At 36.3% G+C, this 23,824-nt stretch overlaps 1 protein-coding gene across 1 annotated transcript in view; it reads left to right on the top strand.

The window, feature by feature from the left end:
- Positions 1–23,824, top strand: part of ZPBP (zona pellucida binding protein) — a 112,038-nt gene that overhangs the window by 24,364 nt on the left and 63,850 nt on the right. The window contains exon 5 of the mRNA XM_007469533.1: positions 16,227–16,445. Coding sequence (XP_007469595.1) covers positions 16,227–16,445 — 219 coding nt within the window. The remainder of the gene's footprint in view (positions 1–16,226; positions 16,446–23,824) is intronic.

Genomic DNA, 23,824 nt, shown 5'->3' on the forward strand with positions numbered 1-23,824 from the left:
ATGTTTGTAGATTCTTTGTGAGACTGTCATGTCATATGCACATAGGGACAGTTTTGTTTCTTTCTTTTCAATCATATGCCTCTTATTTTTCTTTTTTAATTGGGGACACTAGAGCTTCTGGTACTGTGTTGAATAAGAATGGTGAGAGCAGATATCCTTGCCTTCTTTGTAATATTAGGGGGACTCATCAAGTCTTTTACTATTAAATGTGGTGTTAGATTGGATTTTACATAGATGCCTTTTATTAGGTTGAGGAAGTTTCCTTCCATTCAAAGTTTGTTGATTTTTAATTTTTTATTATGAAAGGATGTTGGATTTTGTCAAGTGTTTCTCCTGCATTAATTGAGATAATCATGTATTTTTTATTTTCTGTTTTATTGATATGGTATATTGCATTCATTGATTTTCAAGTGTTGAACCAAGCTTGGTTCCTGGGATAAAATCCCACTTGGTCATGATGTATAATGCTTTCAATATACTGATAGATTCATTTTGCTGGAATGTTGTTGAGAATTTTTGCATCTATATTCATATGAGATATTGGTCTGTAGTTCTGTTTTCTTGTGATATCATTTTTACCTGGGTTTGCTTTCATGATAATACTGAGTATGATTTGGGAATTTTTTCTTTCTCTTCTGACTTTGGAAGAGTTCATTAAGAATTGTTAATATTTCTTTAAATGTTTGATAGAATTCATGAGTGAAAACATCTGAGCTTGGGTTTTTCTTCCTGGGTAGTTGTTTTTTCTGATTACTAATTTAATCTCTTTGCTTGGTATAGCTCTATTCATATAGTCTATCTTTTCTTGAGTCAGGTTCAGTGGTGTATATCTTTTAGAGATTTTTCTATTTCATCTAAGTTATCTAATTTATTGGCATACAGGTTTTTATAGTATCCCTTTGTAATTCTTTTTATTTCTGTAAGGTCAATAATACTGCCTCCTTTTTTATTGATGATTTGTTAATTTGAGTCCTCTCTTTTTTTCTTGGTCACTCTAGCTAAAGATTTATAAATTTTGTTGATATCTTCAAATAACTATGTTTTTGTGTCATTGATTCTATTGTTTTTCTATTTTCTATGTCATTTATCTCTGCTCTAATTGTTATTATTTCTTTCCCTCTGCTTGATTTAAGGTTAGTTTTCTCTTTCTTCCCTAGTGTCATAAGGTAAAAGTTTCAATTATTGATTAGAGATCATATTATATTTTATATATATATAATTTTGTATACATAATTTCCCACAATGTACTGCTTTAGCTGCATTCCATAGGTTACGTTTTTTTTTTTTTAATTTATATCAAGTTTTTCTTCTAACTTCTCTTTTGATTCTTCTTTGACACATTGGTTACTTAGAATTATGTTGTTTAATTTCCACACATTTGTGAGTTTTTCAAATTTTTCTGTTACTCTAGTTTTATTACATTGTGATCAGAGAAAATACTTTGTATTATTTCAGTCCTTTAAAATTTATTGTGATTTGTGGCTTAAAATAGTCTCCATCCTTGAGAATGTGCCAGAGCACTTGAGAATGTATATTCTGCTGCTGCCAGGTGGAGAGGTATGTAGATGTCTTTTAGGTATATTTGGTTTCGGCATTATTCAAGTCTTCTGTTTCCTTGTTGATCTTCTGCCTAGTTGTTTCATTCATTATTGGAAGTCTCCAAGCAATATTTTGAATTGTTTTTATCATTATTTAATGATATAATCATCATATAATCAAAATGATTATTTCTTTTATCATTTCTGTCAGTTTTTACTTCATTTTGGTGCTTTGTTCATAGGTGTGTGTATGTTTATAATTGTTTTCTCTTCCTGATAGGTTGTCTTTTTTTATTATAAAAAAATTACCCTTTAGCTATAGTAGCATTTTTTGTTTGTTTTAAAGTTTACTTTGCCTGATAATTGAATAGCCATTCCTATTTTCTTGTGATTTCTGTATACAGGATGTATTAGTTTGCACCCCATCGCTTTCAGTCTATTTGTATCTTTGCATGTAAAATGTGTCTCATGTAGACACTAAATAGTTCATTGCTTTTTAAATCCAGTTTCATAGTCTCTGCCTTTTGATTAGATAATTTAATCCATTCACAATATTATTGTTTATATAAGTGGATATACTCTATCATTTTATTTTATGTTTCCCTTTCTCATGTGCTCTTCTATTTCTCATTGTCTTGTTAAGTGAATATTTTCTAATGTAGCATTTTAATTACTTTAATGATTTTTACTATATATTTTTGAGTCATTTCCTTATTGATTGCTCTAGAAGTTACCACATATATCTTAATCTATCAGAATCAGCTTGACGTCTTTACAAACTTAATTCTGGTGAGATAGAGAAACCTTAGTCTTATGTAGATCTATTCCCTTTCCATGCTTTTTGTGGTATTAATATTATACATATTACACCTGTAAATGTTACAAAACTAACAATACATTTTTATAATTATTATTTTGTGTAACTTTATGTATTTTAGAGAAGCTGAAATTAGGAGAGCAAGTGTATATTTATAGATTTTGTTACATTAGCCTTCTTGTTTATCATTTTTTATTTTCTTTAATTGTTTGCTTTTTTTCAAGTTTCCATATGTAGTCATTTCCTTAGTCTAGTACAGCTTTGCTCCCACCCACCTCCATTGTGCTCCTATTGGAAAATATATATTTATGTTTGGTCCCAGTGATACATCATATACAAATTCTCTCATACAATTTATACAATTTATACAATTGCTTTTTAAATCAGTAAAGAGGAAAGAAAGTAGAAGAAATATGCACTTATTCTGTCTATATCATTACATAATTTACTGGAGTGCTTTGTTTTTTTGTGTGGATTCAGATTATTGACTGAGGTTATGTTCTTTCAGTCTTGTTAAAAAACAAAATTCAAGAAAATTTGAAGATCTTATTAGCTTTATTAGGCTATTCATGAATTGGGGAGCATCCCATCTAGCAACTAGAAGGTGGCTCTGAGGGGTTGTATGCTATTAGCAAAAGAAAAGAAACGATTATTTTTAGACTAGGCCCTCTTTTCTTGAGGGTGTGGGGAAGGGAGTGGCAGAGGTTTTGGTTTTGTCATGCAGGCTGCTTCTTCTTCCTCTGGGGACTCGAGGAGGCCTGTGTGATAGATTACTGTTAGACTAGAAAATTCCAGACTGGTTGATTAGGATTACATTTGTGGGAGAGGTTGAAACTGCCATTAGATTAGATATTAAGTGTAGTTTTGGTATCTTGCGGTTTAGCACATGTGACATAATTTTGGGCCTGTGATTTTCTTTTTAACAGTCTGAAAAACTTTTAGCTGATTCTTTATTCTGTCAGGTCAGATCTACTGTTGAGCTTATTGTGTTTTTCCTTTCAGTGTTTTTCCTTTTTACCTGAAGAATTTCCACTTGATTCTTTTTTTTATAATTTTTTATAGATAGTTTCTATTTGATGTGACATTATTGAAATACCTCCCTTCATTAATCATGATTTTCTTTTGTTATTTTAACACATTTATATGAATGCTTTGAAGTCTTTAGTTTTTAATATTTATCTTTAAAAGTGACCACATCTAGTCACTCTTAAACAGGCAATTTCTGCTTCCTAGTTTTTTCCAGCTGATGGGTCATACTTTCCTGTTTCATTGCATGTCTCATAAATTTGTTTGGAAACTGGACTTTTTAGATAATGTATTGTAGCAACTCTGGGTACTGGTCCATTTCCTTCCCCCACCCTCCAGATTTGTCATAATTTTATCCTGTTTATTTGTTTAGCAACTGGCTAGATTATTTCAGTGAGGTTCACTCCCTCTGCAACCATAGTGTGAGGCCTCCAAAGTCTGTCCTAGGAAGGTGCACCTTGGGTGTACCCATAGAGGTTTCATGTATCTGTTGTTTTCAACAATGCCCTGAGGCATAAATTCCTCTAAAACCGATCCAGTTCAGTTTGGGTTCCCCAGGTCTGTTTGAAATTTGTTCTGACCTCAGGATTGCTCCTTCCAGCTGACACCTCCTGTGTTGCTGTCTGACAGACTAGGCTGCCTACAGTTTCGCCTTCTCCCAGTTGTCTTTCCCCATATTGCCAGTGTTATTGAAAGTGCCCTGAGGTTTGAGCTTCCCCACAGTTTATCACAAGGATGTCAGTTCCTTTGAGAAGAGATTCTGAGCTCTCTGTTCTACAGCCTGCTGCTCATCCCCGGCAGATCCTCTGAGCCACTGCTCTGGAGCTGGGGCTGGGGACAGTGGTGTGCTTCTCTGTGAGTGACACACTGCTTTAGGAACTTAGCATCTGTTGGAGGGGGTAGCAGCAGCAGCCCCGGGTCCCCACAGCATGTTTCTCCCATGTGGACACTTCACGTGACGAGCTGGACAAGGCTGATGGGCTCCCATTGTTTTCAGAATTGCCGCAGCCAGGTTAGAGCCTCCATCTCACAAAGTGGGGATGGTGTAAGGAGGGAGCCTTCGCCTCTCAGCTGTACTCACCCACAACTTCCCTTTAGCACCAGGTAGCTCTGGTCTGCATGAGAAAGGCTGACCTCCTGTACCTTCTTGGGGAGAGGGAGCCTTGTGCCCTTGTCTGCCCCAGTCTGGAGTGGAGTTTCCATCTAGCTTGGATTTCGTTGAATCCTTCATGATCTCTAAAAACCTTTCCTCTTAACTATTTATTTCTGGAGTACCAATTAAACATATTTGTTAGGGCTCCTTAATTTATCATCCATATCTTTTCACTTGTCTTTCATATATGCACATCTTTAAGTGTGTTTAAGGTACCATTGTCCAATTTATCAAACCTATCTTCAGCGGTGTGAAGTCTGCAAGTTTAGCTAGTCTGTTTACTTTCTGTTTTAACTTTGGTGCCGTTTTTCTATTTCTATGACTATACTTTCCACCCCCAGTATTTCCAATTGGATCTTTTTCTTTAAAATCTCCACTTGTTCTTTAGTCATATGTACCGGTTTTTGTTTTATAATTTCCTATTCTTAATTTATTACTTTCTTTAATATTTTGAGATATATATTTCTTACTTTTATTTTTAAATTTTCATAATATGTATGAAAACTTGTTCATACCCATATCCCTCACAAAAATAGGTGTTATTGCTTTTTTATTTGTATAGGGGTATAAAATGTTATGCCACTGTTGTGATTGCATTTTCCTTAGTACTAGCATCTCTGAGCATCTTTTTCTGTGCTTATTGTTCCTTTTGAGATTTTCTATTCATATTTTTTACCTGTTTTACTAAGTTATTGTGTTCTTGCCAATTTCTAGTAAGTTCAAATACTCTAACTCTGAGTATAGATCAGTAGTTTTCAAATAGTAATCTATGGACTCCTTGGAGTCCCTGAGTCCCTTTCAAGGGGCAGTAAGGTGAAAACTGTTTTTGTAACTATACAGTGATATTATTTACTGTTTTAACTGTGTTGAGATTTACAGTTGCAGTGGGTAAGCTACTGTGGAACAGTCATCCACAATTACGCGAAAAAGCTGTTAAAATGTTTCTTTCTAACCAACTACATATCTCTATGAGGCAATAAACCAACACATCATATGTCATTGAATGCACAAGTAAGTATAAGAATCCAGCTGACTTCTATTAAGCAGACCTTAAAGAGCTTTTCAAAATATAAAACAATACTACTGTTCTCACTGATTCTCTTTGAAAAATGTTATTGTACCTAAAAGTGTTTTTTTTTATGTTACTGCCTGATGAGTTTCTATCATTTTAAAATGAATTAATAAACATTTAAAAAGTTTTTAAGTTTGAATTTTTTGTATCATAAATATTGGTAGATATATCCTACATAAAAGTTCTTTAGTGGTCCTTAGTGATTTTTAAGAATGTAAAGAGATCTGGCGACCAAAACTTTTGAGAACTCCTGTAGATGTTTATGTCATTTTTTTTTTTTATCATTCCCATTTTTCTAGAGCCCGTATATGTCTTTTTTCTTTTAAAGCTTCTGATTTTCATATGAGGATTTTATTTTTTAAACTGTTGCAGGGATTCCCTGCAAGGACTTGCTGGACTCAGCAGAGTTGTACTCAAGGCTAAGGTGAGGTACACACAGTAGGAATGGCAGGGGGAAAGTCATGGCCAGAGCCAGGTGAAATCCACGTACAGGACTGCTGTGCTATCCTTCCTGTGTGAGGTCGCATTGAGCCCCCTCCTTTCCTTAGCGGTGAAAATCCAGTAACCCCTGTGCCGACTCAGCACCCAGGCGCTGATTGGGAGCTAGTCATGAAGTCTCCCTCTGCCTGACAACGACAGAAGTCCCAAACTCCCAGAGGTGCAGGGTTCAGTTCCTCAGGTGGGGAAACAGTTTTATCACATGGGGAGCAATGCCTGTCCGTTTAGGGAAATACTTACCAGCCAAGGGCCAATACTGTAGGCAGCCTCCAGCCTGCTGTGTTCTTTTTTATACAACTTGTTAATAACTCATTTACAAGCAGATCCTGAGTTGCTGTGTGTGTAAATGTGTACTTCTCCCAGAGATAAGAAGCTGTCTTCAGAAAAGGATACTTTTGATAGAGTTTTTGAGGGCATTTTGAAGATATTGTGGCTTATATTCAGATTTCTTTCTATCAAATGTAATAGCATGATACATGCCAAATTTCTGGAAGGAAAAAGGAGTTCTTTTTTAGCCCATGAACCAGAGGAGTGCTTGCTGTGTCTGCAGTCCTTGCTGGGAGCCTTGCTGCAGCTTCCAGGTCCATCTGATAAGGTTCACTCTTCTACATGGTTCTTGTATGTATCACATCACATAGCTTTGATGTGATAAATCATGATATAATCAATATAAATCAGTCATTTATCATATGGGAATATATGTATCAGTAAATGCATGATATTGATAGGTTTTTAAGATTTATGTCTCAATGTGACATTGTTTTTCAGTTTTCTTATTCACAGTTTCATGGACCTTTTTGGTGTGGTGACACAAATCTTTCTTCAGCTTACAGAGTGTTTTCCCTGTTGGTACCCTGATTAACTTCTCCTTTGTCTGCTCTGTTCTCTCCTGGAACTCCTTCAGTTTGACATAGGATATCTGGGATCTCTCTTCCTTTTCTCTTCTTTTGCTCTTGTCATTTTGTTTCTAATTTTGATCTATGCTATGTGAGAATTTCATTACTTCATCTCCAAACATATTATTAACCTTGTTTCCATTTATTACTTCAATTAATTTTTAAATTTTCAGTATTTGTATTTAAAATTTTTTTCCAGGATGCTTTTTGTATTTACCATCACTTCTCTTCTACAATAGCTTTATAATAGTTTTATGGATATGTTTTCTATCCTTACTAGTTAGAATTTTAAAAACTTATTTCTAAATGCTTTCTACATTAATTTTCTTTTATGTTATTTTCCCTTGCTTTTTCATTTTCATGCTTTTCTTTTTTAAATTATTTATTTATTTTTTGGCTGTGTTGGGTCTACGTTTCTGTGTGAGGGCTTTCTCTAGTTGCGGCAAGTGGGGGCCACTCTTCATCATGGTGTGCGGACCTTTCACTGTCACGGGCTCTCTTGTGGGGCACAGGATCCAGACGCGCAGGCTCAGTAGTTGTGGCTCACAGGCCTAGTTGCTCTGCGGCATGTGGGATCTTCCCAGACCAGAACTCGAACCCGTGTCGCCTGCACTGGCAGGCAGATTCTCAACCACTGTGCCACCAGGGAAGCCCCTTCATGCTTTTCTTTAGTGATTTTGGAACTCCCCAGATTTGGTTAGGAGAATCTGTGGTTTTTATTCATGTTTGTAAATGAATTAGAAGCTGTCTGGTCTCAACCTTGAATACAAAGGCTTATAGTAGCTTGGTCTGTGCACTCAATTTTGGCTTAAATGAGCAGGTAGGAAAGTGAACAGTGGTGGCTGTCACTTTACTGCGAGTGGAGAGTGTCTCCTCAGCAGGCCACTTGATTAACAAAAGTAGCAACAGAGCTCCCTGTCTCAGAAGGTAAACTTTTCTGATTTCTAGTACCATAGATTTATCATTTTTATATTTCTTGTGTCATTTCAGTGAGATTTTGAAACAGATAGAAAAAGAAAACCCTATTCTGAGTTTCAGGTGTTGTAATTGAACTCAGTAAAGCTTATAGATAAGTTAGAAACATACTTTTTTTTGCTTATTGTTGGCAATTATATGACACTCTTTTCTTCTAAGATGAATATTTAATTATTTATTTATTCATTTATTTATTTACATCTTTATTGCAGTATAATTGCTTTACAATGGTGTGTTAGTTTCTGCTTTATAACAAAGTGAATCAGTTATACATATACAGATGTTCCCATATCTCTTCCCTCTTGCATCTCCCTCCCTCCCACCCTCCCTATCCCACCCCTCCAGGTGGTCACAAAGCGCCGAGTTGATCTCCCTGTGCTATGCAGCTGCTTCCCACTAGCTATCTATTTTACGTTTGGTAGTGTATATATGTCCATGCCGCTCTCTCGCTTTGTCATAGCTTACCCTTCCCCCTCCCCATATCCTCAAGTCCATTCTCTAGTAGGTCTGTGTCTTTATTCCTGTCTTACCCCTAGGTTCTTCATGACATTTTTTCCCTTAAATTCCATATATGTGTGTTAGCATACAGTATTTGTCTTTCTCTTTCTGACTTACTTCACTCTGTATGACATACTCTAGGTCTATCCACCTCATTAAAAATAGCTCAATTTCGTTTCTTTTTATGGCTGAGTAATATTCCATTGTATATATGTGCCACATCTTCTTTATCCATTCATCTGATGATGGACACTTAGGTTGTTTCCATCTCTGGGCTATTGTAAATAGAGCTGCAGTGAACATTTTGGTACATGAGTCTTTTTGAATTATGGTTTTCTCAGGTTTGCCCAGTAGTGGGATTGCTAGGTCATATGGTAGTTCTATTTGTAGTTTTTTAAGGAACCTCCATACTGTTCTCCATAGTGGCTGTACCAATTCACATTCCCACCAGCAGTGCAAGAGTGCTCCCTTTTCTCCACACCCTCTCCAGCATTTATTGTTTCTAGATTTTTTGATGATGACCATTCTGACTGGTGTGAGATGATATCTCGTTGTAGTTTTGACTTGCATTTCTCTAATGATTAATGATGTTGAGCATTCTTTCATGTGTTTGTTGGCAGTCTGTATATCTTCTTTGGAGAAATGTCTATTTAGGTCTTCTGCCCAGTTTTGGATTGGGTTGTTTGTTTTTTTGTTATTGAGCTGCAAGAGCTGCTTATAAATTTTGGAGATTAATCCTGTCAGTTGCTTCATTTACAAATATTTTCTCCCTTTCTGAGGGTTGTCTTCTGGGCTTGTTTTGGGTTTCCTTTGCTGTGCAAAAGCTTTGAAGTTTCATTAGGTCCCATTTGTTTATTTTTGTTTTTATTTCCATTTCTCTAGGAGATGGGTCAAAAAGGATCTTGCTGTTATTTATGTTGTAGAGTGTTCTGCCTATGTTTTCCTCTAAGAGTTTGATAGTTTCTGGCCTTACATTTAAGTCTTTAATCCACTTTGAGTTTATTTTTATGTATGGTGTTAGGGAGTGATCTAATCTCATACTTTTACATGTACCTGTCCAGTTTTCCCAGCACCACTTATTGAAGAGGCTGTCCTTTCTCCACTGTATATTCCTGCCTCCTTTATCAAAGATAAGGTGACCATATGTGCGTGGGTTTATCTCTGGGCTTTCTATCCTGTTCCATTGATCTATCTTTCTGTCTTTGTGCCAATACCATACTGTCTTGATTAATGTAGCTTTGTAGTATAGTCTGAAGTCAGACAGCCTGATTCCGCCAGCTCTGTTTTTCATTCTCAAGATTGCTTTGGTTATTCTGGGTCTTTTGTGTTTCCATACAAATTGTGAAATTTTTTGTTCTAGTTCTGTGAAAAATGCCAGTGGTAGTTTGATAGGGATTGCATTGAATCTGTAGATTGCTTTGGGAAGTAGAGTCATTTTCACAATGTTGATTCTTCCAATCCAAGAACGTGATATATCTCTCCATCTATTTGTATCATCTTTAATTTCTTGCAGCAGTGTCTTACAATTTTCTGCATACAGGTCTTTTGTCTCCTTAGGTAGGTTTATTCCTAGATATTTTATTCTTTTTGTTGCAATGGTAAATGGGAGTGTTTCCTTGATTTCACTTTCAGACTTTTTGTCACTAGTATATAGGAATGCCAGAGATTTCTGTGCATTAATTTTGTATCCTGCTACTTTACCAGATTCATTGATTAGCTCTAGTAGTTTTCTGGTAGCATTTTTAGGATTCTCTATGTATAGTATCATGTCATCTGCAAACAGTGACAGCTTTACTTCTTCTTTTCCGATTTGGATTCCTTTTATTTCCTTTTCTTCTCTGATTGCTGTGGCTAAAACTTCCAAAACTATGTTGAATAAGAGTGGTGAGAGTGGGCAACCTTGTCTTGTTCCTCATCTTAGTGGAAATGCTTTCAGTTTTTCACCATTGAGGACGATGTTGGCTGTTGGTTTGTCATATATGGCCTTTATTATGTTGAGGAAAGTTCCCTCTATGCCTACTTTCTGCAGGGTTTTTGTCATAAATGAGTGTTGAATTTTGTCAAAAGCTTTCTCTGCATCTATTGAGAAGGTCATATGGTTTTTCTCCTTCAATTTGTTAATATGGTTTATCACATTGATTGATTTGCGTATATTGAAGAATCCTTGCATTCCTAGAATAAAACCCACTTGATCATGGTGTATGATTCTTTTAATGTGCTGTTGGATTCTGTTTGCTAGTATTTTGTTGAGAATTTTTGCATCTATGTTCATCAGTGATATTGGCCTGTAGGTTTCTTTCTTTGTGACATCTTTGTCTGGTTTTGGTATCAGGGTGATGGTGGCCTCGGAGAATGAGTTTGGGAGTGTTCCTCCCTCTGCTATATTTTGGAAGAGTTTGAGAAGGATAGGTGTTAGCTCTTCTCTAAATGTTTGATAGAATTCGCCTGTGAAGCCATCTGGTCCTGGGCTTCTGTTTGTTGGAAGATTTTTAATCACAGTCTCAATTTCAGTGCTTGTGATTGGTCTGTTCATATTTTCTATTTCTTCCTGATTCAGTCTTGGCAGGGTGTGCATTTCTAAGAATTTGTCCATTTCTTCCAGGTTGTCCATTTTATTGGCATAGAGTTGCTTGTAGTAATCTTTCATGATCTTTTGTATTTCTGCAGTGTCAGTTGTTACTTCTCCTTTTTCATTTCTAATTCTATTGATTTGAGCCTTCTCCCTTTTTTTTTTCAAGAGTCTGGCTAATGGTTTATCAATTTTCTTTATCTTCTCAAAGATCCAGCTTTTAGTTTTATTGATCTTTGCTATCGTTTCCTTCATTTCCTTTTCATTTATTTCTGATCTGATTTTTATGATTTCTTTCCTTCTGCTAACGTTGGATATTTTTTGTTCTTCTTTCTCTAATTGCTTTAGGTGCAAGCGTAGATTGTTTATTCAAGATGTGTCCTGTTTCTTAAGGTAGGATTGTAGTGCTAGAAACTTCCCTCTTAGAGCTGCTTGTTCTGCATCCAATAGGTTTTGGTTCTTCGTGTCTCCATTGTCATTTGTTTGTACGTACTTTTTGATTTCCTCTTTGATTTCTTCAGTGATCACTTCGTTATTAAGTAGTGTATTGTTTAGCCTCCATGTGTTTGTATTTTTTACAGATCTTTTCCTGTAATTGATATATAGTCTCATAGCATTGTGGTCGGAAAAGATACTTGATACAATTTCATTTTTCTTCAATTTACCAAGGCTTGATTTGTGACCCAAGATATGATCTATGCTGGAGAATGTTCCATGAGCACTTGAGAAAAATGTGTATTCTGTTGTTTTTGGATGGAATGTCCCATAAATATGACTTAAGTCCATCTTGTTTAATGTATCATTTAAAGCTTGTGTTTTGTTATCATTTTGGATGATCTGTCCATTGGTGAAAGTGGGGTGTTAAAGTCCCCTACTATGAATGTGTTACTGTCGATTTCCCCTTTCATGGCTGTTAGTATTTGCCTTATGTATTCAGGTGCTTCTATTTTGGGTGCATAAATATTTACAATTGTTATATCTTCTTCTTGGATTGATCCCTTGATAATTATGTAGTGTCCTTTGTCTCTTCTAATAGTCTTTTTTTAAAAGTCTATTTTGTTTGATATGAGAATTGCTACTCCAGCTTTCTTTTGGTTTCCATTTGCATGGAATATCTTTTTCCATCCCCTTACTTTCAGTCTGTGTGTGTCTCTAGGTCTGAAGTGGGTCTCTTGTAGACAGCATATATATGGGTCTTATTTTTGTATCTATTCAGCCATTCTGTGTCTTTTGGTGGGAGCATTTTGTCCATTTACATTTTAGGTAATTATCGATATGTATGTTCCTATTACCGTTTTCTTAATTGTTTTGGGTTCGTCATTGTAGGTCGTTTTCTTCTCTTGTGTTTCTTGCCTAGAGAAGTTCCTTTAGCATTTGTTGTAAAGCTCGTTTGGTGGTGCTTCACTCTCTTAGCTTTTGCTTGTCTGTAAAGGTTGTAATTTCTCTATCAAATCTGAATGAGATCCTTGCTGGGTAGAGTAATCTTGGTTGCAGGTTTTTCTCCTTCACTTTAAATATGTGCTGTCAGTTCCTTCTGGTTTGCAGAGTTTCTGCTGTAAGATCAGCTGTTAACCTTATGGGGATTCCCTTGTGTGTTATTTGTTGTTTTTCCCTTGCTGCTATTAATATGTTTTCTTTGTATTTAATTTTTGACAGTTTGATTAATATGTGTCTTGGCGTGTTTCCTCTTGGATTTATCCTGTATGGGACTCTCTGTGCTTCCTGGACTTGATTAACTATTTCCTTTCCCATATTAGGGACGTTTTCAGCTATAGTCTCCTCAAATATTTTCTCAGTCCCTTTCTTTTTCTCTTCTTCTTCTGGAACCCCTATAATTCGAATGTTAGTGCGTTTAATGTTGTCCCAGAGGTCTCTGAGGCTGTCCTCAGTTCTTTTCATTCTTTTTTCTTTATTCTGCTCTGCAGTAGTTATTTCCACTATTTTATCTTCCAGGTCACTTACCTGTTCTTCTTTCTCAGTTATTCTGCTATTGATCCCATCTAGAGTACTTTTCATTTCATTTATTGTGTATTCATCATTGTTTGTTTCATCTTTAGTTCTTCTAGGTCCGTGTTAAATGTTTCTTGCATTTTGTCTATTCTATTTCCAAGATTTTGGATCATCTTTACTATCATTATTCTGAATTCTTTTTCAGGTAGACTGCCTATTTCCTCTTCATTTGTTAGGTCTGATGGGTTTTTATCTTGCTCCTTCATCTGCTGTGTGTTTTTCTGTCTCTCATTTTGCTTATCTTACTGTGTTTGGGTTCTCCTTTTTGCAGGCTGCAGGTTCGTAGTTCCCGTTGTTTTTGGTGTCTTTCCCCTGTGGCTAAGGTTGGTTCAGTGAGTTGTGTAGGCTTCCTGGTGGAGGGGACTAGTGCCTGTGTTCTGGTGGATGAGGCTGGATCTTGTCTTTCTGGTTGGCAGGTCCATGTCTGGTGGTGTTTTGGGGTGCCTGTGACCTTATTGTGATTTTAGGCAGCCTCTCTGCTAATGGGTGGGGTTGTGTTCCTGTCTTGCCAGTTGTTTGGCATAGGGTGTCCAGCACTGTAGCTTGCTGGTTGTTGAGTGAAGCTGGTGCGTTGAGATGGAGATCTCTGGGAGATTTTTAACGTTTTATATTATATGGAGCTGGGAGGTCTCTTGTTGGCCAGTGTCCTGAAGTTGGCTCTCCCACCTCAGAGGCACAGCACTGACTCCGCAACACCAAGCACCTTTCATCCACATGGCTCAGAATAAAAGGGAGAAAAAGTAGAAAGAAAGAATTAGCAGAAGTAGTAAGAAAGAAAGAAAGAAAGAAAGGAGGGAGGGAGGAAGGGAGGAAGGAAGGAGGGTGGGAGGGAGGGAGGAAGGAAGGAAGGAGGGAAGGAAGGAAGGAAAAAAGAAAGAAAGAAAGAAGATAAAGTAAAATAAAATAAAGTAAGGTAAAATATAATAATGTTATTAAAGCAAAAAATAATTATTAAGAAAAAAAAAAACGGGCAGATAGAACCCTATTACAAACGGTGGAAGCAAAGCTATAAAGACAAAATCTCCCACAGAAGCATACACATACAGTCACAAAAAGAGGAAAAGGGGAATAAATCATAAATGTTGCTCTCAAAGTACGCTTCCTCAATTTGGGATGATTCGTTGTCTAAAGGAGGGAAGGAAGGAAAAAGAAAGATGATAAAGTAGAATAAAATAAAGTTATTAAAATAAAATATAATTATTAAGGAAAAAATAAACGGACGGATAGAACCCTAGGACAAATGGTGGAAGCAAAGCTATACAGACCAAATCTCATACAGAAGCATACACATACACACTAACAAGAAGAGGAAACAATCATAACTCTTGCTCTCAAAGTCCACCTCAAATTGGGATGATTCGTTGTCTATTCATGTATTCCACAGATGCAGGTACATCAGGTTGATTGTGGAACTTTAATCTGCTGCTTCTGAGGCTTCTGGGAGAGATTTCCCTTTCTCTTCTTTGTTCGCACAGCTCCTGGGGTTCAGCTTTGGATTTGGCCCCGCCTCTGTGTGTAGGTCACTGGAGGGCATCTGTTCTTCGCTCAGACAGGACGGGGTTAAAGGAGCCGCTGATTCGGGGGCTCTGGCTCACTCAGGCCAGAGGGGAGGGAGGGGCACGGAGTGCGGGACGAGCCTGTGGCGGCAGAGGCCGGCGTGATGTTGCACCATCCTGAAGCACGCTGTACATTCTCCCGGGGAAGTTGTCCCTGGATCACGGGACCCTGGCAGTGGTGGGCTGCACAGGCTTCCCAGAAGCGGGGTTTGGATGGTGACCTGTGCTCACACACAGGCTTCTTGGTGGTGGCAGCAGCAGCCTTAGTGTCTCATGCCCGTCTCTGGGGCCCGCGCTTTTAGCCGCGGCTTGCACCCGTCTCTAGAGCTCCTTTAAACAGCACTCTTAATCCCCTCTCCTCGTGCACCAGGAAACAGAGAGGGAAGAAAAGTCTCTTGCCTCTTCGGCAGGTCCAGACTTTTCCCCGGACTCCCTCTCAGCTAGCCGTGGTGCACTAACCCCTGCAGGCTGTGTTCACACCACCAACCCCAGTCCTCTCCCTGCGCTCAACCGAAGCCCCAGCCTCTGCTCCCAGCCCCGCCTGCCCTGGTGGGTGAGCAGACAAGCCTCTCGGGCTGGTGAGTGCCGGTCGGCACCGATCCTCTGCTGGAATCTATCCGGTTTGCCCTCCACACCCCTGTGGCTGCGCTCTCCCCCACAGCTCTGAAGCTTTCCCGCTCCGCCACCCGCAGTCTCTGCCGACGAAGGGGCTTTCTAGTGTGTGGAAACCTTTCCACCTTCACAGCTCCCTCCCACTGGTGCGGGTTCCATCCCTATCCTTTTGTCTGTTTATTCTTTTTTCTTTTGCCCTACCCAAGTATGCGGGGAGTTTCTTGCCTTTTGGGAGGTCTGAGGCTTTCTGCCAGTGTTCAGTAGGTGTTCTGTAGGAGTTGTTCCACGTGTAGATGTATTTCTGGTGTATCTGTGGGGAGGAAGGTGATCTCCACGTCTTACTCTTCCACCATCTTCCCCTCCTCCCCTAAGATGAATATTTAAACTTAGGGAAGTCTCATACCTGAGTTTGAGGCAGCATGATATGGTGGTTAAGGGCACAGACCCTGGGCTAGGCTCCTCAGCTAGAGTCTCAGTTTTGATAGCACAGGCATTAGGCATGTGACATAGTATCCCTCAATACATGCTGGATGTGAAGATTATACCAATCTTTAATAATCTTAGGAGATTTAAATGAGTTTCTATTTTTAAAGTGCCTATAACAGCATTTGTCACTTAGTAGCTGCTAGATAAGTGCTTGTTAAATTAAAAAAAATATGTATATATGGCTGTATATAGAAACATATACAGTTCACCTTTGAACAACATGGGTTTGAATTGTATGGGTCCTTTATACATGGATGTTTTCAATAGCAAATACTGCAGTACCACATGATCCACATCCACACATGCAGAACCCTGGATTCAGAGGAATATGGGTGAGGAGGGCTGACTATAAATTATACATGTATTTTCAACTGGGGGTGTGGTTGGTGTTCCTAACCCTAACCCTGCGTTGTTCAAGGGTCAAGTGTATTCCAAATAATGATTTCTCTTGAATAGCTGAAATATATTTGAATTGCTTAAATAACTGTTGCTGTATTGTTCTCTGTTTAATTTTTTGCAGCTTATCGTGAGCCACATTATTATTACCAGTTCACAGCTCGATATCATGCAGCTCCCTGCAATACTATGTATAATGTTTCTTTTGAGAAGAAACTTCTTCAGATTTTAAGCAAATTGGTTCTTGACCTTTCATGTCAAGTTTTCTTACTGAAGTCTGAATGCCATCATGTTAAAATGCAAAGAGCTGGTTTGCAAAATGAATTGTTTTTTACATTTTCAGGTAAGTATATGCAATTCTTTAAAGAAAACAAAGTTAGACTGCAAAACTAATCTTAGAGACCTGAGTTACTAGTGGCATTTTTAGAATGTAAATGCTATAGATCTGAATGTTTCATATTATTTACTTTCACTTCTTAGATCTAATAGCCCCCAAATACATTTCTGCTGATTCATGTACTTAATGAAAAGTTTGGGTTCCCAAATAACTTAAACATTGCTATAATAATTTACTATAGAATGGAATTTAGTATGAGGAATATCTATCATGATATTTAGCTACAAAGATTTAATTTGTAAAAGCATGTAATTATATAATAAGCTAGGTTAACAGTTTAGACCAGAGAGACTGTTCTAACAGCTTAGGTTGCTTTTCCTAACAATGCAGAGCGAAAGCCCAGTATATTCTGGAAAACCAAGAATTGGACTTAATATCTGAAGACTTTAGATTTATAAAGGGCCCGTTTATGAATAAGCATTTAGGAATACCCATGCATGTGTTCTTAATGGGTCCCAGTAGCAAGAGAACCCCCTCCACTTTTCATCTTAAATGGTATGTTGCTGTTTCCTTTCTTTCTTCTTTACCCTCTGTCCTTGATTCCTCTACTGTCAGTGTTTGATTACACTTACCCATTTCTCTGGTATTCCCTCTCTCTTTCTTGGCCATCTAGGATTGAATGTTTAGATACAAGTGAGAGGTGCGAAGCTTTCAGAGAAAAGAATAAGAGGTGTTCAACCCCATTTTCACTATCTTTTATCTTCCTTACTTCTTTTCTCTTCTCCAGAAAAACTTCTGAGAGTTGTTCTCCAGCCCCTGAGGCAAATTATGAAAGATAGGCTGAGTCTTTCTTTAGCTCATCAAAGACCCACTGTTAGCATTCATAAGAGTTATGGGGTCTTTGTACCTGGTGTATTGAATAGGTGCTATTAATAGGCATTTAATAGTCTTGAGAAAAGCTGAAAAGTGTACGTGAACCCATAAGAGAAAAGAGATGATTTTCAATAGAAATTAGTTCACTGTGGGCTTAATTTGCATTTCTCTAATGACTCATGATGTTGAGCATCTTTTCATGTGCTTATTGACCATTCGTATATTTTTTTTGGAGAAAAGTCCATTCAAGTCCTTTGCCCAATTTTGATTTTTTTCCCTAGCTTTATTGATATATAATTGACATATAACAATATGTTAGTTCAAAGTGTACAACATAAGGATTTGATGTATCTATATATTGCAAAATGTTTACCATAATAAGGTTAAACACATAGATCTTCTCACATAGTTACAATTTATTTATTTCTGCAGTAAGAACTTTTAAAATCTACTGTTCTAGCAACTTTGAAATATATACAATACAGTATTATTAACTATATTCACCAAGCTCTGTGTTATATCCTGAATTTATTTGTACCCTTTGTCTTCCTTGATTCATTTCTCTCACCCCCAGTCCATGCCCCTGGCAGTCACCAATCTGTTCTCTTTTTCTGAGTTCGGTTTTTGTAGATTCCACATATAAGTAAGGTCATACAGTATTTGTCTTTCTCTGACTTGTTTCACTTAACAAAATGCCCTCAAGTTTTATCTGTGTTGTTACACATGGAAGAATCTCCTTCATTTTTATGGCTGAATAATATTCCTGTGTGTGTGTGTTTGTGTGTGTACCATATTTTCTTTATCTGTTCATCTGTTGATGGATACTTAGGTTGTTTCTATGTCTTAGCTATGGTAAATGGTGCCGCATTGAACACGTGGGTACAGATATCTCTAAGAGATAGTGATTTCATTTCCTTCAGATGTATATCCAGAAGTGGAATTGCTGGATCATATGGTAGTTCTATTTTTTTTTTTAACCTTTTGAGGAACCTCCCTACTATTTTCCATAGTAGCTATACCAATTCATATTCCCACTAAAGGTGCATAAAGTTTACCTTTTTTCCACATCCTTGCTGTCACTCATCTCTTGTCTTTTGGATAATCATCATTCTAACAGATGTGGGTGATATCTCATGGTTTCGATTTGCATTTCGTGATGATTTGTGATGTTGAGCACCTTTTCATTTACCTGTTGGCCATTTGAATACTTTCTAAGAAAAAAATGTCTATTCAGGTCCTTTTCAATTTTTAATTGGGTTATTTGTTTTTTGTTTTTGAATTGTATGAGTTCCTTATATATTTAGGATATTATTGTCTTATCAAATTTATGTGGTTATCAAATGTTTTATACCATTCTCTAGGTTGTCTTTTCAGTTTGATTGTTTCTTTTGCTGTGAAGAAGGTTTTTTAGTTGTATGTAGTCCCATTTGTTTACTTTTGTTTTCATTGCTTGTGCTTTGGTGTCATATTCATAAAGTCATTGCCAGCACCAGCTTTTCCCTGTGTTTTCTCCTAGGAGTTTTATGGTTTAAGTTTTACATTTAAGTCTTTAATCCATTTTGAGTTAATTTTTGTGTGTGGCATGAGATAGGAGTCTAGTTTCATTCTTTTGCATGTGAATGTCCAGTTTTCCCAGTATCATTTACTGGGGAGACTGTCTGTTCTCAACTGAGTATTCTTGGCTTTCTTGTCAAATATAGTTGACCATACATGCATAGGTTTATTTCCTGGATTTTCAATTCTGTTCCATAGGACTATGTGTTTGTTTTTATGCCAGTACCATATTGTTTTGACTACTATACCTTTGTAATATAATTTGACATTAGAAGTGTGATACTTCCAGCTTTGTTCTTTCTTAGAACTGCATTGATAACTTATTCAGGGTCTTTTGTGATTCCATACAAATTTTAGGATTTTTTTTCTATTTCTGTAAAAAATACATTGGAATCTTAGTAAAGATTACATTGAATCCGTAGGTTACTTTGGGTTGTATGGATATTTTAACAATATTAATTTCATTCAGTTCATGAACATGAGGCATCTCCATTTATTTGTGTCTTCTTCAGTTTCTTTCATCACTGTCTTGTAATTTTCAGTGTACAGACCTTTTATCTCCTTGTTTAAATTTACTCCTATGTATTTTTTTGGTTTTGATAGTATTGTAAATAAGATTGTTTCTTTATTTCTTTTCAGATAATTGGTTATTATATAGAAATTATACCAATTTTTGCATGTTGTTTTGTATCCTGAAACTTAACTAAATTCATTTATTAAGTCTAACAGTTTTTTGCTGAAATCCTTAGGATTTTCTCTATGTAAAATTACATCATATGCAGACAGAGATAGTTTCACTTCTCCTTGTTTGATTCAGGTGTCTTTTATTTCTTTGTCTTGCCGGACTGCTCTGGCTAGGACTTCCAGTACTATGTTATATAGGGGTGGTGAGAGTGGGCATCCTTTCCTTGTTCCTGATCTTAGAGGAAGATCTTTCAACCTTTCATATTGAGTATGATGTTAGCTGTGGACTTGTCATACATGGCCATTATTATATTAAGGTAGATTCATTCTGTACCTAATTTGTTGAGAGTTTTATTTTGAATGGAAGTTGAATTTTGTCAGATACATTTTTGCACACATTGAGATGACCATTATTTTTTATTTTGTTAATGTGATGAATCACATTTGTTGATTTGCATATGTTGAACCGTCCTTGTGTCTCAGAGATGAATCCCACTTACTCATGTTGTTTGATAGTTTTAATGTGCTGTTCATTTTGGTTTGCCAGTATTTTGTTGAGGATTTTTCCATCTATATTCATCAGGAATATTGGCCTATAGTTTTCTTTTCGATTAGTATCCTTATCTGGCTTTGGTATCAGGCCTTATAAAATGGTTTGAGTATGTTACCTCCTCCAGTTTTTTTGAAGTTTGAAAAAGATTGACATTAGTTCTTTAAATATTTGGTAGAATTCATCAGTGAAGCCATCTGGTTCTGGGCTTTTTTGTGGGGCTGGGGGGAGATTTTTGGTTAATGATTCCATCTCCTTAGTCACTATTGATCTGTTCAAATTTTCTACTTCTTTATGATTCTAGTCTTGGTAGGTTGCATGTTTCTAGGAATTTATCAATTTCTTCTCAGTTGTCCAATTTTTGGTGTATAGTTATTCATAGTAGTCTCTTTGGCTCCTTTGTGTTTCTGGGTATCAGAGCAATGTCTCTTCTTTAATTTATAATTTCATGTATTTGGATCCTCTTTTTTTCTTATTATAGGTAAAGGTTGTCAGTTTTATCTTTTCAAAAAACCAAGTTTTGGTTTTGTTAACCATTTCTGTTTTTTTCCTATTTCATTTATTTCTGCTCTAATGTATTATTTCCTTTCTTCTGCTAATGTTGGGATTGGCATGATTTTCTTTTCCTTATTCCTTGAGGTATAATGTTACATTTTTTATTTGAGATTTCTTTGCTTGATGTGTACTCATTTTGCTTTTTTCTAAGAATTTTTAAGTTTACCACCTACATTTAGGTCTCAGATTCATTTTGAGTTAATTTTTGTATATGCTGTGAAATATGGATCCAAGCTCATACTTTTGAATGTGGATGTACGATTATCCCAACACCAATTTTGAAGAGACTGTTCTTTTCTCTTTGAACTGTCATGGTACTCTTGTTGAAACTTACTTAGCCACAGATATGTGAATTTATTTCTGGGCTGTTAATTCTATTTCATTGCTCTGTATGCCTGTTCTTATGCTAGTCCACAACGTTTTGATCATAAGGTTTTGATAGTAGCTTTGTTTGTAGTAATATTTGAAATTGGAAGTGGGAGTCCTTAAATTTTGTTCTCCCCTTTTCAACATTGTTTTGGCTATTTGAAGTCAGTTGCAATCCCATATGTTTTTGCACCTGCTTTTCCATTCCTGTTGAACAAGGCCATTGGGGTTTGCATTGAATCTGTAATGTCTCTAATGTTACGTCCTGAACAATATTGTCTTCCAACCCATGAACACAGGATAGCTCTCCCTTTATTTAGGACTTTGTCTTAGTCTGTTGGGCTGCTGTAACTAATACCATAGACTGGGTAGCTTATAAACAATGGAAATTTATTTCTCACATTTCTGGAAGCTGTAATTCTGAGGTCACAGTGCCACCATGTTTGGTGAGGGCCCTCTTAAGGGTTACAGACTTTTCATTATATCCTTACATAGCAGAAGCAGCTAGGGGTTTCTCTGGAGCCTCTTTTGTAAGAGCACCAATCTCATTCATAAAGGCTCTATTCTCATGACCTAAGCACTTCCTAAAGACCCCACCTCCTAATGCCATCACATTGGGCATTAGCATTTCAACATAAGAACTGGGGTGGGGGGACATAAAATATTTAGAACACAGCAGACTTCTTTATCTATCAGCAGTGCTTTATACTTTTCAGTGTGTAAGTCTTACACCTCTTGATAAAGTAATTACTACATATGTTATTGTTTTTGATGCTATTGTAAGTACAATAATTTTCTTTTTCACATTGTTCATCGCTAGTGTGTAGAAATTCATTGATTTTTTTTGTGTATCTTACATCTTGGTTTAATTAATTAAGAGTTATTTTATGGTGCTTGGAATTTTTAGTATTTTCTACATGGAAGATTATGTCACCTAAGGATAACAATAGTTTTACTTATTTCTTTCCAATTTGGATAACTTTTATCTCTTCTCTATCTATTTTGTGCCAAATTGCTCTTGCTAGAATGTCAATATATTGTTTAGTAGAAATGGCAAAAGTGGACATCCTTGAATTGTTCTTGATCCTAGGGGAAAAGTTTAAGTGTTTCACTATTGAATTTGATATTGGCTGTGTGGGTTTTTCATAAAAGCTCTTTATCAGGGTGAAGCAGTTACTTTTAATTCCTAGTTTATTGAGTGTGTTTTTTTTTAATCATGAAAGGGTGTTAGCTTTTGTCAAATGTTTCTTTTGTATCAAATGAGATGATCATGTATTTTTTTTCCCTTCTGTGAATGTTGTGCATTGTAATTTTTGATTTCCACATGGTGAACCACACTTGCACTCCTGCAATATATCCCACTTGGTCAGGGTATATTTATATTTTTAGTATGCTGCTGGAATAATTTTGTACTTCTGTTATTGAGAGTATTTGCATTCAAATTGATATTAGCCCAGAGTTTTCTTTTCTTGTGATGTTATTGTCTGCCCTTGGTATCAGCATACTACTGGCTTCATGAAATGAGTTTTAAGAAGTGTCCCTTCCTCTTCTATTCTTTTGAAAGTGATGGAGAAGGATTTCTTTTAATAGTTAGTGTTTGGTAGAGTTCACCACTGAAGCCATTGGGTCCAGGGTTTTCTTTATTGGAAGATCATTGATTACTGATTTGATGTCTTTGTTACATTACTGTTCATATTTTGTGTTTCTTCTTGGATCAGTTTAGATGATTTATATTTTCATCTATTTCATGTAGGTTATCTAATTTTTAGCATACTATTGTACATAATATTCTTATAATCCTTTTTATTTATGAAAGATAGATAGTAATGTCCTCTACTTTAATTTCTCTTTTATTCTTTGTCTATGTTTGTCTTTTGTCTAAAGTTAATATTGCTTTTCCAGCTTTCTTTTGATTTGTGTTAGTATGGTATGTTTTTCTCCACCCCTTTACTTTTAGTCTATCAGTATCTTTATGTTTAAAGTGGGTCTCTTGTAGATGAGATATAATTAGATCTTTAAAAAATTCATTCAGACAGTCTCTGTCTTTTAATTGGTGAATTTAAACCATTGACTTTAAAAATGATTATTGGTGGAGTTGGATTAACATTTACCATATTTGTTACTGTTCTGTATTTGTTGCCCCTTTTCTTTGTTTCTTTTTCCTCTTCCACTTTTTTGCCTTCTCTGGCTTTAATCAAGCATTTATATGACTCAATTTGTTTCTATTAACATATCAATTATAATTTGTTTTTTACTTTAAGTGTTTGCCTTGTAGTTTGCAGTATACTTTTATGACTAATCCAAGTCTACTTTCAAATAATGCTGTACCATTTCATGGGTAGTACAAGTACTTTACAATAGAATTCCCAAATATGTCCTCTCTTCCCTTATAAAAATGCAGTAATTTATTTTACTTATCCATAAGCTTTTGAACAAGCTATTGTCAGATCAGTTAAGAATAAGAAAAATAGATTTACTATTACCTTCTTTTATTCCTTCTCTAGTGCCCTTCCTTTATTTAGATCCAAGTTTTGGACACGTATTGTTTTCCTTCTTTATGAAGAACTTCTTTTAATGTTTCTTATAAGTCTGGGTTTCTGGTGACAGATTCAATTTTTGTTTTTCTGAGAAAGTCTTTGCTTTTATTTTGAAGAATAATTTCACCTAATTCAGTATTTTAGTTTGGTGACTTTTTTTTCTTTCAATACTGTGTTTAAAATCATTCACGGGCTTCCCTGGTGGTGCAGCTGTTGAGAGTCCGCCTGCCGATGCAGGGGACGCGGGTTCGTGCCCCGGTCTGGGA

The sequence above is a fragment of the Lipotes vexillifer genome, unplaced genomic scaffold (assembly GCF_000442215.2).
Source record: "Lipotes vexillifer unplaced genomic scaffold, Lipotes_vexillifer_v1.1 scaffold1618, whole genome shotgun sequence".
Taxonomy (NCBI): domain Eukaryota; kingdom Metazoa; phylum Chordata; class Mammalia; order Artiodactyla; family Lipotidae; genus Lipotes; species Lipotes vexillifer.